Genomic DNA, 14029 nt, shown 5'->3' with positions numbered 1-14029 from the left:
GAAGGTCTCACCCCTCCTTCTATGCAACACTGCGAAGCCCCAGTCCACGCGCGGCACCCGCCAGTGCCGGGGAAGAGCAGCTATTTTAATTCACGTTTCTGTATTTTGAATGACAATGCATTCTGGGACGACTTCCGTAATTTAAGAGTAAAGATCCTGGTTTTCAGCCACATTAACACTCCAGCGCTCCAGCGCTCCAGCGCCCGCCAGGGCGAGGGCGCGTGCGGATCCTCCGCCGGAGGGCCCAGCGCGGGGCGGGGCGGGGCGCTGGCGGCGCGTAGGAACCGGTCCCAGAGGCGGCGGCGGAGCCCCTCGGCGCCCCGCTCCGCCGCGCCGGGCAGCGCCCAGGCCCACCCTCTCGCGGTCCCGGCCGCCCAGTGCGCAAGCGCGACGGGGCGGTGCCCAGCCTCAGCCGCCTCGCCCCCGTCGCCGACGTCACTGGTCGGCGCCGCGCAGTGTGACGTCCCTGAGGCCCGCCTTCCGGAAGGAAGCCCGAGCGGCTGACGATGGCGACCGCCGCGGAGCAGTGGGTCCTGGTGGAGATGGTCCAGGCGCTCTACGAGGTGAGCGCGGCTGCTCGAGCGCCCGCGACCCCCGCCCCGGGGAAGGGGCGACGCGTGCGGGCTGGTGTCCGAGGCCACGCGGGACTGCCTCCGCCTCGCCGGACCGCGGCGTCCGGGCTGGAAGGGCTCGTGGGCGCGCCCGGTCCAGTGGCGGAGAGGGACGAGGGGCCGCTGGCGCGGAACCGAGGCCTAGGTTTGCGCTCCGGGAGCGGAGCCCGCGCGGTCCTGTCGGGGCGGGGCCGGAAGGCGTGGGAGGGCGGGGAAGAGGTGGTCCTCGAGGCCTAGTTGGCCCTAGGAGCGGAAGGCACAGGCTGGGAGGCCCTGGGAAGTCAGGTCTTGGGGACTGTGGAGCAGAAAAAGGGGGGGGCTTGTGGTAAGTTGAAGTTTGTTTTTATCGGGGCGTGAGGTTAGAAAAGCAGAATGATTTAGGATTTAGGAATATGAGATGCATGTAGTTTGTCATTCTTCTGTGTATGTCTCATTTTCTCTTGTAAATAAACAAGGCTAGCCATCATCATCATCCTATCTAATAAAAGAGAAATATGGTAATTGGTGTACGACTGCTACCCTTCCCATTGGCTAATCAGCAAGATATGCAAATTAACTGCCAGCCAAGATGGCCGCCGGCAGCCAGGCAGCTAGAAACTAACATGAGGCTTGCTTGCTTCAGTGACGGAGGACTCCAACGTTCTCCGCCTGCCGCTGCAGGCCTCTGAGCTGCAACTCTAAGCAACTATGTAACAAATATAGAAGCTAAACAAAACCCCAGAAACCTGCTTTAGTCCGCAGGGCTTCAGCCAGCAGGATCGCAACATTGTAAGCAAAGGCCAGAAACCTACTTTCAGCAGCGGAGGCCTAAGAGCTGGAGCCAAGCCTCAAAGCTAAAGCTGGCCCAGAATTAAAAAAAAAAAAAAGAAGAAAAAAAGGAGCGGTTGGGAGCTTCCGTCACCCGCCAGCCTGAAAACAGCCCTCAGCCCCTCACCCAGACTGGCCAGGCACCCCAGTGGGGACCCCCACCCTGAAGGGTGTGTGACCAGCTGCAAACAGCCATCATCCCCTCACCCAGGCTGGCCAGGCACCCCAGTGGGGACCCCCCACCCTGATCCAGGACACCCTTAAGGGCAAACCAGACGGCCCCACCTGTGCACCAGGCCTCTATATAGTAAAAGGGTAATATGCCTCCCAGCACTGGGATCAGTGTGACAGGGGGCAGTGCCCAAACCTCTTGATCACCCTGCGGCTCTGTGTGTGACAGGGGGCGGGGCCACAACCTCCCTATCCGCCCTGCTCTGTTCGTGACAGGGGAAGGCGCCCCAACCCGCTGATTGCCCTGCGGCTCTGGGTGTGACAGGGTTCGGCGCCCCAACCTGCCCCCCCCCCCCCCCCCCGCACGGGCCCTGCTCTGTGTGTGATGGGGTAGAGCCATAACCTCCCCATCGGCCCTGTCCTGAGTGTGACAGGGTGGGGCACCCCAATCCCCTGATCTGCCCTGCTCTGTGTGTGACAGGGGGCGGTGCCCCAACTCCCCTATCGGCCCTACTCTGTGAGTGACAGGAGGGAGCTCCCCAACCCCGATGGGCCCTGCTCTGTGCGTGACAGGGGGGAGCTCCCCAACCCCCTGATTGGCCCTGCTCTGTGCGTGACAGGGGGGAGTTCCCCAACCCCCTGATTGGCCCTGCTCTGTGTGTGACAGGGTACGGAGCCCCAACCCCCCTGATGGGCCCTGCTCTGTGAGTGACGGAGGCAGCGCCCCAACCCCGATTGGCCCTGTTCTGTGCATGACGGGATGGCGCTGCAACCTCCCCATCAACCCTGCCTTGACTGTGACAGGGGGTGGTGCCCCAACCCCCCAATCGGCCCTACCCTGAGCGTGACTGAGGGTGGCATCGCAACCTCCCGATCCACCCTGCTCTGTGCATGACAGGGGCGGCGCCCCAACTCCCCAATCAGCCCTGCTCTGAGCCCGACCAGGGGCTGCACCTAGGGATTGGGCCTGCCCTCTGCCACCCGGGAGCAGGCCTAAGCCAGCAGGTCGTTATCTCCCGAAGGGTCCCAGACTGCAAGAGGGCACAGGCCGGGCTGAGGGAGCCCTCCTTCCTCCCGAGTGCACAAATTTTTGTGCACCAGGCCTTTAGTATATAATAAAAGAGAAACATGCACATTAACTGTCCCTCCCCTATGCTCACACCAGCCAATCAGAGTGAGTATGCAAATTAACCTGACAAAGATGGCGGTTAATTTGCATACACAGGTGTCAAGCGCCCCAGGAGGCAACAGGCTGCGGGCTCCTTGGACCATCAGCGGCCCGGGAGGCGAGGCCGCCTGCGCCTAGCCACTCCCGGAACCTTGCCAGCAGAGAGCAGAGTGGGAGAGTGGGCGGAGAGCGGGAGGTTTGGAGGACTTGGCAGAGAAGGAGGCCACTTGACGTAGAGCAGAGCGAGAGAGAGAGAGAGAGAGAGAGAGAGAGAGGGCGGCTTGGAGGGTGTGGCTCCCTCTGTCACCCCAGCTTCCTCATCACAGCTGTGGAAACTGACAGCAGGGAGGAGGAAGTCCCACCCCCCCAGAATCAGCCAGAATCACCTGTTGGTCAGACAGCTCTCAGCGGCCTGACAGCCAGGACTCTCATTCACCTGTGTCTCAGTGACAGTAGAGAGGTGGGACTATGTCTAAAGAACAACTGTTGATACAACGTAGCTCTGCAGCTGAAAGATGCCTGCGTTATTGACAGAAAATGTCTGTAGAGCAGCGTACATCTGATCTTGAAAGAAGGCGGTGCCTGCGACAGAATGTATCTGAACAGCTACTGGAAAAACGTCACTCTGATGCCGTAAAGCACCGGCGTCATCAACAGAAAATGTCTAAAGACCAACGTGCCTTTGAAGTTGAATGAAGGCGGTGGCGGTGACAGAATATGTCTAGAGAACAGTCATCAACAAGTACTACCAATACTGGTAGGAACTGCCTTCTCAGTGAAAATGGAGTACATGAGGATGCAATTCTCGAACATAGTTGTGGTGAAATGACTGTTCGATGTGAATTTTGCCTATCACTCAATTTCTCTGATGAAAAACCATCTGATGGGAAATTTACTCGATGTTGTAACAAAGGGAAAGTCTGTCCAAATGGTAGACATTTTCCAGAATACCCAGCATATTTAAAAAGATTAATGACAAACAAAGATTCTGACAGTAAAAATTTCACGGAAAATATTCGTTCCATAAATAGTTCTTTTGCTTTTGCTTCTATGGGTGCAAATATTGCATCGCCATCAGGATATGGGCCATACTGCTTTCGAATACACAGACAAGTTTATCACCGCACTGGAACTTTACATCCTTTGGATGGTGTTTCTCAGAAGTTTGCTCAACTCTATATTTTGGATACAGGTGAAGCTACAAGTAAAAGATTAGCAATGCCAGAAAACCAGGACTGCTCAGAAAGACTCATGATCAACATCAACAACCTCATGTATGAAATAAATGAATTAACAAAATTGTACAAGATGCTACATGAGGTAGAAAAGGAAGCCCAATCTGAAGCAGCAGCAAAAGGTATTGCTCCCACAGAAGTAACAATGGCGATTAAATATGATCGTAACAGTGACCCAGGTAGATATAATTCTCCCGTGTAACCGAGGTTGCTGTCATATTCAGAAACGAAGATGGAGAACCTCCTTTTGAAAGGGACTTGCTCATTCATTGTAAACCAGATCCCAATAATCCAAATGCCACTAAAATGAAACAAATCAATATCCTGTTTCCTACATTAGATGCAATGACATATCCTGTTCTTTTTCCACATGGTGAAAAAGGCTGGGGAACAGATATTGCGTTAAGACTCAGAGACAACAGTGTAATCTACAATAATACTAGACAAAATGTAAGGACACAAGTCACACAAATGTAGTATTACGGATTTCATCTCTCTGTGCGGGACACGTTCAGTCCTATTTTAAATGCAGGAAAATTAACTCAACAGTTTTTCCTGGATTCATATTAAAAAATGGAGGCCAATCAGATAAATGTCATCAAAGCAAACCAATCTAAGTTGAGAGTTGAAAAATATAGTGGTTTGATGGATTATCTCAACTATAGATCTGAAAATGACAGTGTGCTGATTGGTAAAATGATAATACTTCCATCTTTTTTTAAATATATTTTATTGATTTTTTACAGAGGGGAAGGGAGAGGGATAGAGAGTCAGAAACATCGATGAGAGAGAAACATCGATCAGCTGCCTCCTGCACACCTACTGGGGATGTGCTCACAACCAAGGTACATGGCCTTGACCAGAATCGAACCTGGGACCCTTTAGTCCATAGGCCGACGCTCTATCCACTGAGCCAAACCGGTTAGGGCCTTCCATCATCTTTTGAGGGTAGTCCCAGAACTATGCAGCAGCGATATCAGGATGCTATGGCAATTGTAACGAAGTATGGTAAGCCCGATTTATTCATAACCATGACATGCAACCCCAAGTGGGCAGATATTGCAAATAATTTACAACACTGGCAAAAAGTTGAAAACAGACCTGACTTGGTAGCCAGAGTTTTTAATATTAAGCCGAATGCTCTTTTAAGTGATATCTGCAAATTCCATTTATTTGGCAAAGTAATAGTTAAAATTCATGTCATTGAATTTCAGAAACGCAGACTGCCTCACGCTCACATATTATTGATATTAGATAGCAAGTCCAAATTACGTTCCTCTAATTAATTCCCTTTCAATGTGCATGAATTTTGTGCACTGGACCACTAGTTTCAAATATGTTAGATAACGTGAAATCCAAATCTCAGTCTTAGAGAATGTTCATTTATTTGACATGTATTTAACTGAGCTTCACGCAGTGTCCAGTAGAACCTCTGTTTCTAACCATACATGGCCATTAGACACTTGAACTGTGTCTAGTGTGACTGAGGAACTAGATTTAAGTTAATTTAGATGTGTAATTAAATAATTACCTGGTGACTTAGTGCCATGGTATTGGACAGTGCAGGTCAAGACGCTGGATGAGCTTAGATTCGTTTACAGTGGATCTCAGTTTTCTTTTGACATTACTGCTTAGTGGCATGGGTGATGATGGCGTCGACCACTGCAAGACTTACCAGGACTTGATGAAAAACAGTTGACAGAGCAGATGTGGCATAATGGATGTCCAACAGTAGATTAATTATAGTAAAATAAGAGGTACTAAAATTTAATGTTTATTTTTGTATAAATGAATATTTTGTTTTTTATTTTTGCTCTCTTCTTGAAAATTGCATAACTGAGCAAGAGTGACACTTGGGAGAAGTCTCCCTGGATGTAACATTTCCAGGAAAGGAAGCTGCACTTGTGAATTTTATTAATCCACTAGACAGTTAGTGTCTCAGTTTTTCTGAGTGTTCTTTCTTTGTGGAGTGGGATGTTTAGTGATGTGGGCAGATGTTTGCCTACTAGAATCCAATTATTGAAGAAACCAAACGGATATTTAGAGTCCTTATTCTTTTTTCTTTTTATATATATTTTATTGATTTTTCACAGAGAGGAAGGGAGAGGGATAGAGAGCTAGAAACATCGATGAGAGAGAAACATCGATCAGCTGCCTCCTGCACACCCCCCCACTGGGGATGTGCCCGCAACCAGGGTACATGCCCTTTACCGGAATCGAACTTGGGACCCTTCAATCCGCAGGCCGACGCTCTGTCCACTGAGCCAAACCGGTCAGGGCTAGAGTCTTTATTCTTAAGAGAATTATATTCAAGGGGGATTAGCATATTTTAAAAAATCATCTTAAAGAGAGATTTCTGTTCTTGCTCCCGATGTCTGTGTGCTTGGTATATAGAATTTGAGGAGTCTTGTGTAGTGCACCCAAAAAAGAAGTAATAGTGTGTGTATGTGTACCGAAATCTATAATTTGATGAAAGTTATTTGTACATTGACCTGAAAATTTACAAACAAATTTTTCAGTAGTTTTCCGATCTCCACATTCTGGATTTTTTTAAACTGTGATGATTCATCACCACTTCTTTCTAATGTTTGAAAATAATTTGTGTTTACATTTCTAAATACCTCTTTTAAATTTTCCAATGACAAACTATGGGAGTAGAGCACCCTGTAACTGGCTGGGCTTTAGTTGATACGTGAACTCTTCCACGTGCACTTTGTGTGTCTAGTTGTACAGCAATTAGAAGTCACCTTGAGCTTTATCCTGAAAGAAGGCAGACATGGATAATTTCATTAAGATATCTTTATGCCTGTTCATATGGGAAACACTACATATTTTGGGGGAACTACAATAGAAAAAAGACCTGCTATCCCTTCAAGCATTTATAAAGTCTTTTTTTCTCTGCCATGTTAGAAGAAGAATTTAGAGGGGCTATCAAAAGAATACAAAAAAATGTAGTAAGATATGCAGAACCGTGGAAACTGATTTCCAAATAATTTTGTTACCTCACACATGGTAGAAGGAGTTAAAGAAGGCTTGTGAAGCTGTGATATGTTTGTTACAGTCATTTCCCAGGTAAAAATTTAAATTACCTCTAGGATCTCATAATTGATGTTGTTTGACATGTTGGGATTCTGTGTCAGATTTATTTTAAAGAGTTCTTTTTCTAACAATATTTTAATGCTACAATACCAGAGATTTTTAATGTGTAGAGGAAATTGCCTGTTAGAAATGGGAAAAGCAACGAGTAGAAGTGAAAGGAGCTTTTAAAGTAAATTTTAAAAAGTAACAGGTTAAAGGTCATAGGAGGCAGTATTTGTCGGTGCATTAAATTCTATATGCACGTTTTACAATTCATTTCACTTCTGTTTTTTATTCACTCTTAGGCTCCTGCTTACCATCTTATTTTAGAAGGAATTCTAATCCTCTGGATAATCAGACTTCTTTTCTCGAAAACTTACAAATTACAAGAACGATCTGATCTTACAGTCAAGGTAAGAAATTAAATCTCTATTTTATTATCTGGTGTATGATGATAGTTGCTACATCTTTCCTGAAGGATCTGTGGTAAAATATTTTCTGTACTGATAGAAAATCAAGGGGAATGAAATACGGGACAGGCAATCTATGGGAAAGCCAAGTACCTGCCCAGAGGAGTAGCATGTTACAGACTTCTTTACTTTACAAGGGACAAGCAGCAGTCTTACGAGTAGATGATGAAAGGGAAGCACGGGGAGCTACTCAATTTTGCCATTTCCAAATGCAGTTACATGAGTTGTCGGGAAGGGCCCGCTGTTTCTGAAGCCTGTGAAGATTTCCCTGTGGTCTTCATAAAGAAAGCTGAGTTGGAAAGAATCCTCCTCTCCCCCCACTCTCCACCTCCCCACCCCAAATCGAATTTTGATGTGTTCTGTATGGTAAGGGACCCAAGCCAGGTGAACCTTAGAAAGCAGAAGTGCCTAGACTAGAGGAACTAGGGCGCTGCCCACTGCAGTCCATTGGTATGAGGGACAGGGTAGGAGCACTCAGTGACTGCCTCAGTGCTTGGGAGGCAGGGATTGTGAGAGATGTTTTCCCGCAAAAGTCTCTGAAAGTTTGGTTCACAGGAAGCATTGAGTGCAGCGCAAAGCTGGAGCACTGGGCCTTTCTCTACTTCCTGGAGCCTCCCAGGAGGAAATGCAGTGGCGTGGAATTGCCACATCGATGTGCAGTTGCTGCCCTGGTTTTCCTGACCAGCTGCTGCTGTCCTGATCATTCATACTAAACTGTCCCCTAGGGAACATGCAGCATATGTTTTTAGGGCAGAACGTATGGCAGCCTGGGTAAAGCAGAATCAAAAGATCTCATTGCGTGATTGTCACCCTTAATATGCATATTTGAACCTCTATTTGGAGGAATACCCTACACGTGACCACAGATCTCTCCCTTTCCCCTGCCCCTTTTAATGAATACTTTGTGGGATTATCATGCCACAGAACAAACACTTTTTCTGTAGCATTGCAGTAAGACTGGGCCTTGCGGGCCAGAAGTCCTTTCCATGCTTTTCCCTTTGGTATTTAGGAACTTCTTGTGGATGATTAAGTGGCCATGAAACAGATTTCTAGCCCAACTTTTTAAAGGGTTTGATTAATCCAAATATTCTTAGTTTTAGTTTAGACATATCAATCCACACATATATACTTTTTTTAAAAAAAGAGCGATAGGTAAACATCTATAATAACAACAGTGTAATATGTTAATTAGACCAGATGTCCTTCCAGGGTCTAGGGAAGCCCAGGCCCAGAGTGCCAGAGGGAAGCCTGTGCTGGCAGCCGGGGGAAGGAAGGCCTACTCTTTCACGAATTTCGTGCATTGGGCCTCTAGTAGTTTTAGAAAAATCCTCTGAAAGCAGACTTAGCTAGAACAAAATTTAGTAATCACTGACATCTAACCCTCCCAGCAGTGGGAGGAAGAAACCGAGTGCTGTGAATGAGAAGTGTCCTTCTCAGTTGGATAGACCTACAGAGGCTCTGAATGGCAGGGCATCGTGCGTGGGTTCTTACACCTCTGCACGCTAGCGAGGGGACAGTGTGCGAGGCATGTACACGGCTGCTGTTCTCTTCCATGAGGTCATTGGCAGAAACAGATGAGACATTTATTGGTTGATTTATTCAGCCAGTATTTTTGAGCACCTGAAAATCAGGTGTATGGATATGCTTTTGGTCTTGCTCTGGAGTTGCCTAATAGGAGAAAAATGCACAGAAGCGTTTATTGGAAGTCTGAGACTAGAACTATTGGGAGAGGGTCTGTTTGTGAGGCAAGAATTGCTGTGGCCACCATGTTAATTTAGGGGCCTCATCTCATCCTGTACATCCAGACACATTTTCAAAATTACCTTTTTTCCTGATTCAAAAAAAGATAACACAAAATTATCAAAATACTTATAATGCATAAAGTAACAGATACAAGGAATAAAGTAGCTTTTTATGAGAAATTCCAAACAAAATCCCATTACAATAATTGTAACAGAGTTTTTATCTGTGTTTTAGCTCTGCCTGAATCCCTGCAGATGGCTTGTAGGAACAGTGCTTGGTGATCTGGTTGATCCCTTCCCATGATGGTCACCTCCATCAGCACTTCTGGTGTGGCTTTCTGTCTTGTCTTGGGATAGAGGCTGAGCTGACCTAGCAGAAATCATGCTTCTCACCTTTGTATTGTATACTTTCTTTTTGTTTCACAATCAGTATAAGTTGTACTTTGCACGATGAAAAATTCTGACTATAGAAGTAAAGTTTTCTTAAATTTTCCAGTCACCTACAAAACTACATGGAAAAAAAGTATTTTGCCTATGATATGAGGAGGTTAAGTGCCCCAAACTCAAAAATGATTCTATTTCATTTCTAACTACAACTAGACCTCTGGTTCTAGCAGTGTGTTCATTATGACGGTTCCATTACAACAAACAGTGATACTGCTGGAGTCACTGTCCGGTAACTAGCATTGTGCTGTCTTAACACCTTTTCTCTTGTAGGAAAAAGAAGAATTGATTGAAGAGTGGCAACCAGAACCTCTTGTTCCTCCTATCTCAAAAGACCATCCTGCTCTCAACTACAACATTGTTTCAGGGTAAATCACTTTGCTACTGTTTCCTGTGGGTAAGCTCAGCAAAGTATACAGTAGTTTAATGCTATTCCTTTTTTACCTGAAATAAAACATTTAGGCCCTAACCGGTTTGGCTCAGTGGATAGAGCGTTGGCCTGCGGACTGAAAGGTCCCAGGTTTGATTCTGGTCAGGGGCATGTACCTTGGTTGCGGGCACATCCCCAGTAGGAGGTGTGCAGGAGACAGCTGATCGATATTTCTCTCTCATCAGTGTTTTTGACTATCCCTCTCCCTTCCTCTCTGTAAAAAAAAAATCAATAAAATATGTTTTTTAAAAAACATTTAGGAATGAGTGCTAATCAGAAACTACCTGCTTTAGTTCCCAACATAAAACTTTCTTTTAGGAATGGTATGGGCATTTTTTGTAGTCTCCAATTTGGGCATTACAGTTTGTTCCTTTTTCTAAAAAAAATTTTATTTTTCAAAGTAATACACGCACATGATAATATGTCAAATGGTCAGACACACTTAAAATGAAAAGCAACACTCCTTCCCACCTGGTTTCTGATTTTACGTCTGTTGTCGGTTTCCTTCATAATAAGCTGTTAACAGTTTGCTGACACTACTACTACTTGATTAACGGTGGAAAACACCTATGGACTCGCAGTATGAATTATGAAACTTCAGCTCACTTATCCTACCTCTCCTTGCTTTCAGTGTCTGATCTGTTTTTATTATTAGTTTTTCTGTTGGGTATCTTTGCTTTTTGTATGTGCTTTTAAGTATTTTAAAAATACAGACACATATGTATTAATCATCCAGAATTAACAGGCATTTTGCTATCTTTACTTGAAATCTATTTTTTTAAAATATATTTTATTGATTTTTTACAGAGAGGAAGGGAGAGAGATAGAGAGTTAGAAACATCGATGGGAGAGAAACATTGATCAGCCGCCTCCTGCACATCTCCCACTGGGGATGTGCCCGCAACCCAGGTACATACCCTTGACCGGAATCGAACCTGGGACCTTTCAGTCCGCAGGCCGACGCTCCATCCACTGAGCCAAACCGGCCTCGGCACTTGAAATCTATTTTTAAAAAGAAAGAAACCATTACAGATATAGCTAAAGAAACTCCCATATATCACTTACTCTTGCCTCCCACACAGTATCACCACTATCTTGAAGTTGGTGGATAGTTTACTCTTTTACATTAGAATGATTGTTTTGTGTGTTTTTATTGCACATTTAGGCACTTTCTCAATGTCTGGTGGTCCTTAGCATCTTTTTATCTTCAATATGCAGAATGTTTCATTATAATTAATAGCATAATATAAATAGCCTGCAAAAACCATGCACAAATAAAACATTTTGTTATTGATAAGTTTAGAGTTTTCAACTTATGCAGTTCCTCTTTATATTCAATACTGAGTTGACACAAAAGTAAGTGAATTTACTTAATTTGGATAATTTTTTAAAATTTATGTAACAGCCTTATTGCAATATCCATATACCATTAAATTCACCCTTTTACGGTACATCATTAAATGGGTTTTAGTATATTCACAGAGTTGTGCAACTATTGCCGCCATCCAATTTCAGAATTTTCATCACCCCAGAAAGAAATTCCACACCCAATAGCATTTATTCCCCATTCTCTCTCCTCCTCAGCCCCTGGCAACTACTAATTCACTTTCTCTATGGATTTGCCTATTCTGGGCATTTCATATAAAAGGAGCCATTCAGTATGTGGCCTTTTGTATCTGCCTTCTTTCCTGGAGCCTAATATTTTCAAGGCTTATGCATGTTGTAGCATGTGCCAGTGTTTTATTCATTTTATGGATAAAGAACACCCCACTCTGTGGATAGATCACATGGTGTTTACACATTCTTCAGTTGATGGACATTTGGGTTGTTTCCACTTGGGGGTACATGAAAAAAGAAAATACATATAAATATGTATGTATATGTTCAAATACTTGTGAACACATTTTTGTGCGGACATGTTTTCATTTGTCTTGGGTATATACCTAAGAGTGGACTTGTTAGTCATATAGCAACTCATTTTGAGAAACCACCAAACTGTTTTCCAAACTGGCTGAATCATTTACATCCCACCAGTAGTATATGAGAACTCCACTTTCTCCACATCCTAGCCAACCCTTATTTTCTGTCTTTTTTAATTATAGCCTTCCTAGTAGGTGGGAAGTAGTATACCAAATGGCTAATGTTACTGAGTGTCTTTTTATGTGGTTATTGGCCATTTTCATATATCTTCTTTGGAGAATAGTCTACTCAGTTATTTATCTTTTATCATTGAGTTGTAAGAGTTCTTTATATATTTTGGATAGTAGGCCCTTATCAGATACATGATTTGTAAATATTTTCTCCCATTCTCTAGGTTTTTGTATCTTTTCTAGTGTATTTTGAAGCACAAATGTTTTTAATTTTTTAAGATATATTTTTATTGATTTCAGAGAGGAAGGGAGAGGGAGAGGGAGAGCGAGAGAGAAACATCAGTGCTAAAAGAGAATCACTGATTAGCTGCCTCCTGCATGCCTCCTACTGGGAATCAAGCCCCTAACCCTAACCCAGGCATGTGCCCTGACCAGGAATTGAACCATGTCCTCCTGATTCATAGGTCGATGCTCAACCACTGGGCCTCACCGGCCTGACAAATGTTTTTTATTTTAATGAAGTCCAATTTATCTCTTTTTACTCTTGCTGCTTGTGCTTTTGTGTTATATCAAAAAAATCTTTGCCTAGTCCAACATTATGAAGATTTACTCCTTTGCGTTTCCTAAGAGTTTATAGTTTTTGCACTTAAATTAGGTCAGTGATTTATTTTGAGTTAATTTTTATAATGCTGTGAGGTAGGGATTCATCTCCATTCTTTTACATGTGTATACCCAGTTATCCCAGCACCTTTTGTTGAAAAGACTATTCTTTCCCTATTGAATTGTCTTGGCACTCTGATGAAAATCTATTTTTAAGACTGAGACACTGAAATGCTAATTCGAAGCCCTGTGTCAGTGGGCTGGGCTTCCTGACTGATAGTGGGCATCAATTTAGGATAATCAGACAAGGACCTGCCCATTTATTTGAGGGAATCCCAGATTCAGTATTTTCTGCTTTTCATGTCTTAACTTTGAATTTCACTGCAGAGGAGTACTCCTGTGTGTTGGGATGGGAGTGGGGCGGTCTTAGGGGGTGCCCTTAATAAGCCTGACTTCCAGCCCTCTGGGAGCTGATTTGGAGGACGGAGGAGGGCTCAGTGTCCCATTTTTATTATGGCAAATTTATACTGATTTCTGTTTTCAGAGTGGTACTGTCCCCTCACTGGTCCTTAGGAATTTTAGTTTATATTCAGCATTTCCAGAGTAAATTTCCCGCCTTCCTGCAGGGCCGGAAAGGGACCTAAGGAAATGACTCCTTATCATGGGTTCCAGGCTGGGCTCCTGAGTCCCCCGCCTGTTCCCCTCTCCCAGGGAGCGCTGCCCCCAGCTGGGGAGCATTTTCATGTCTGCTGCAGGCTTTTCCCCGCCAGCGCACTCATGCTCAGCTTTCGCACCCTCAGCTTTCTTTCTGGTCTCTGTTTTACCAAATACAACTTACCCACCTGCTCTCTAGTTTCCCACATTTTGTTCCTGTCATCGCCTATGCCTGCTCTTGGTAAGGTCAAATATTTTAGACTTTTGTAGGCATTTTTGTGAGCGGATAGGTTTTTCTGTTAGGAAGTAATCGTTACGTTCCTAGGATAAACCCTATTTAAGGATGACTGTGGTTTTTGTAAACTACAGGATTTGTTTTGCTAATATTTGGGATTTTTCACGTCTATGTTGACAAATGAGTTTAGTTTCTTCTTTTCCCTTACTGTGCTGGTCCAGTTTTAATATCAAAGATATATTAGTCTTACCATTTCCCTAGCAACAATATGTGTTTCATATGGTGTTCTGTTGA

At 44.6% G+C, this 14029-nt stretch overlaps 1 protein-coding gene across 11 annotated transcripts in view; it reads left to right on the top strand.

Annotated features, from left to right (window-relative positions):
• The first annotated feature begins 322 nt into the window (after positions 1 to 322).
• The window catches only part of SPTLC1 (serine palmitoyltransferase long chain base subunit 1), a 90636-nt gene continuing 76929 nt past the window's right edge, over positions 323 to 14029 (top strand). For 2 of the 11 annotated variants that reach the window (XM_036302427.1, XM_036302428.1), the window contains exons 1-3: positions 329 to 563; positions 7376 to 7483; positions 10000 to 10094. In XM_036302427.1, coding sequence (XP_036158320.1) covers positions 507 to 563; positions 7376 to 7483; positions 10000 to 10094 — 260 coding nt within the window. In that variant the 5' untranslated portion in view covers positions 329 to 506. Of the gene's footprint in view, positions 564 to 7043; positions 7065 to 7375; positions 7484 to 9999; positions 10095 to 14029 lie in introns of those variants that run through there. The other 9 variants (XM_036302431.1, XM_036302433.1, XM_036302426.1 and 6 more) reach the window with 9 other exon arrangements.

This window comes from Myotis myotis, unplaced genomic scaffold (genome assembly GCF_014108235.1).
Source record: "Myotis myotis isolate mMyoMyo1 unplaced genomic scaffold, mMyoMyo1.p scaffold_m19_p_31, whole genome shotgun sequence".
NCBI classification, from domain to species: Eukaryota; Metazoa; Chordata; class Mammalia; order Chiroptera; family Vespertilionidae; genus Myotis; species Myotis myotis.
The sequence above is the reverse complement of the archived record's forward strand: the minus strand, read 5'-3'. Positions and strand labels throughout refer to the sequence as shown.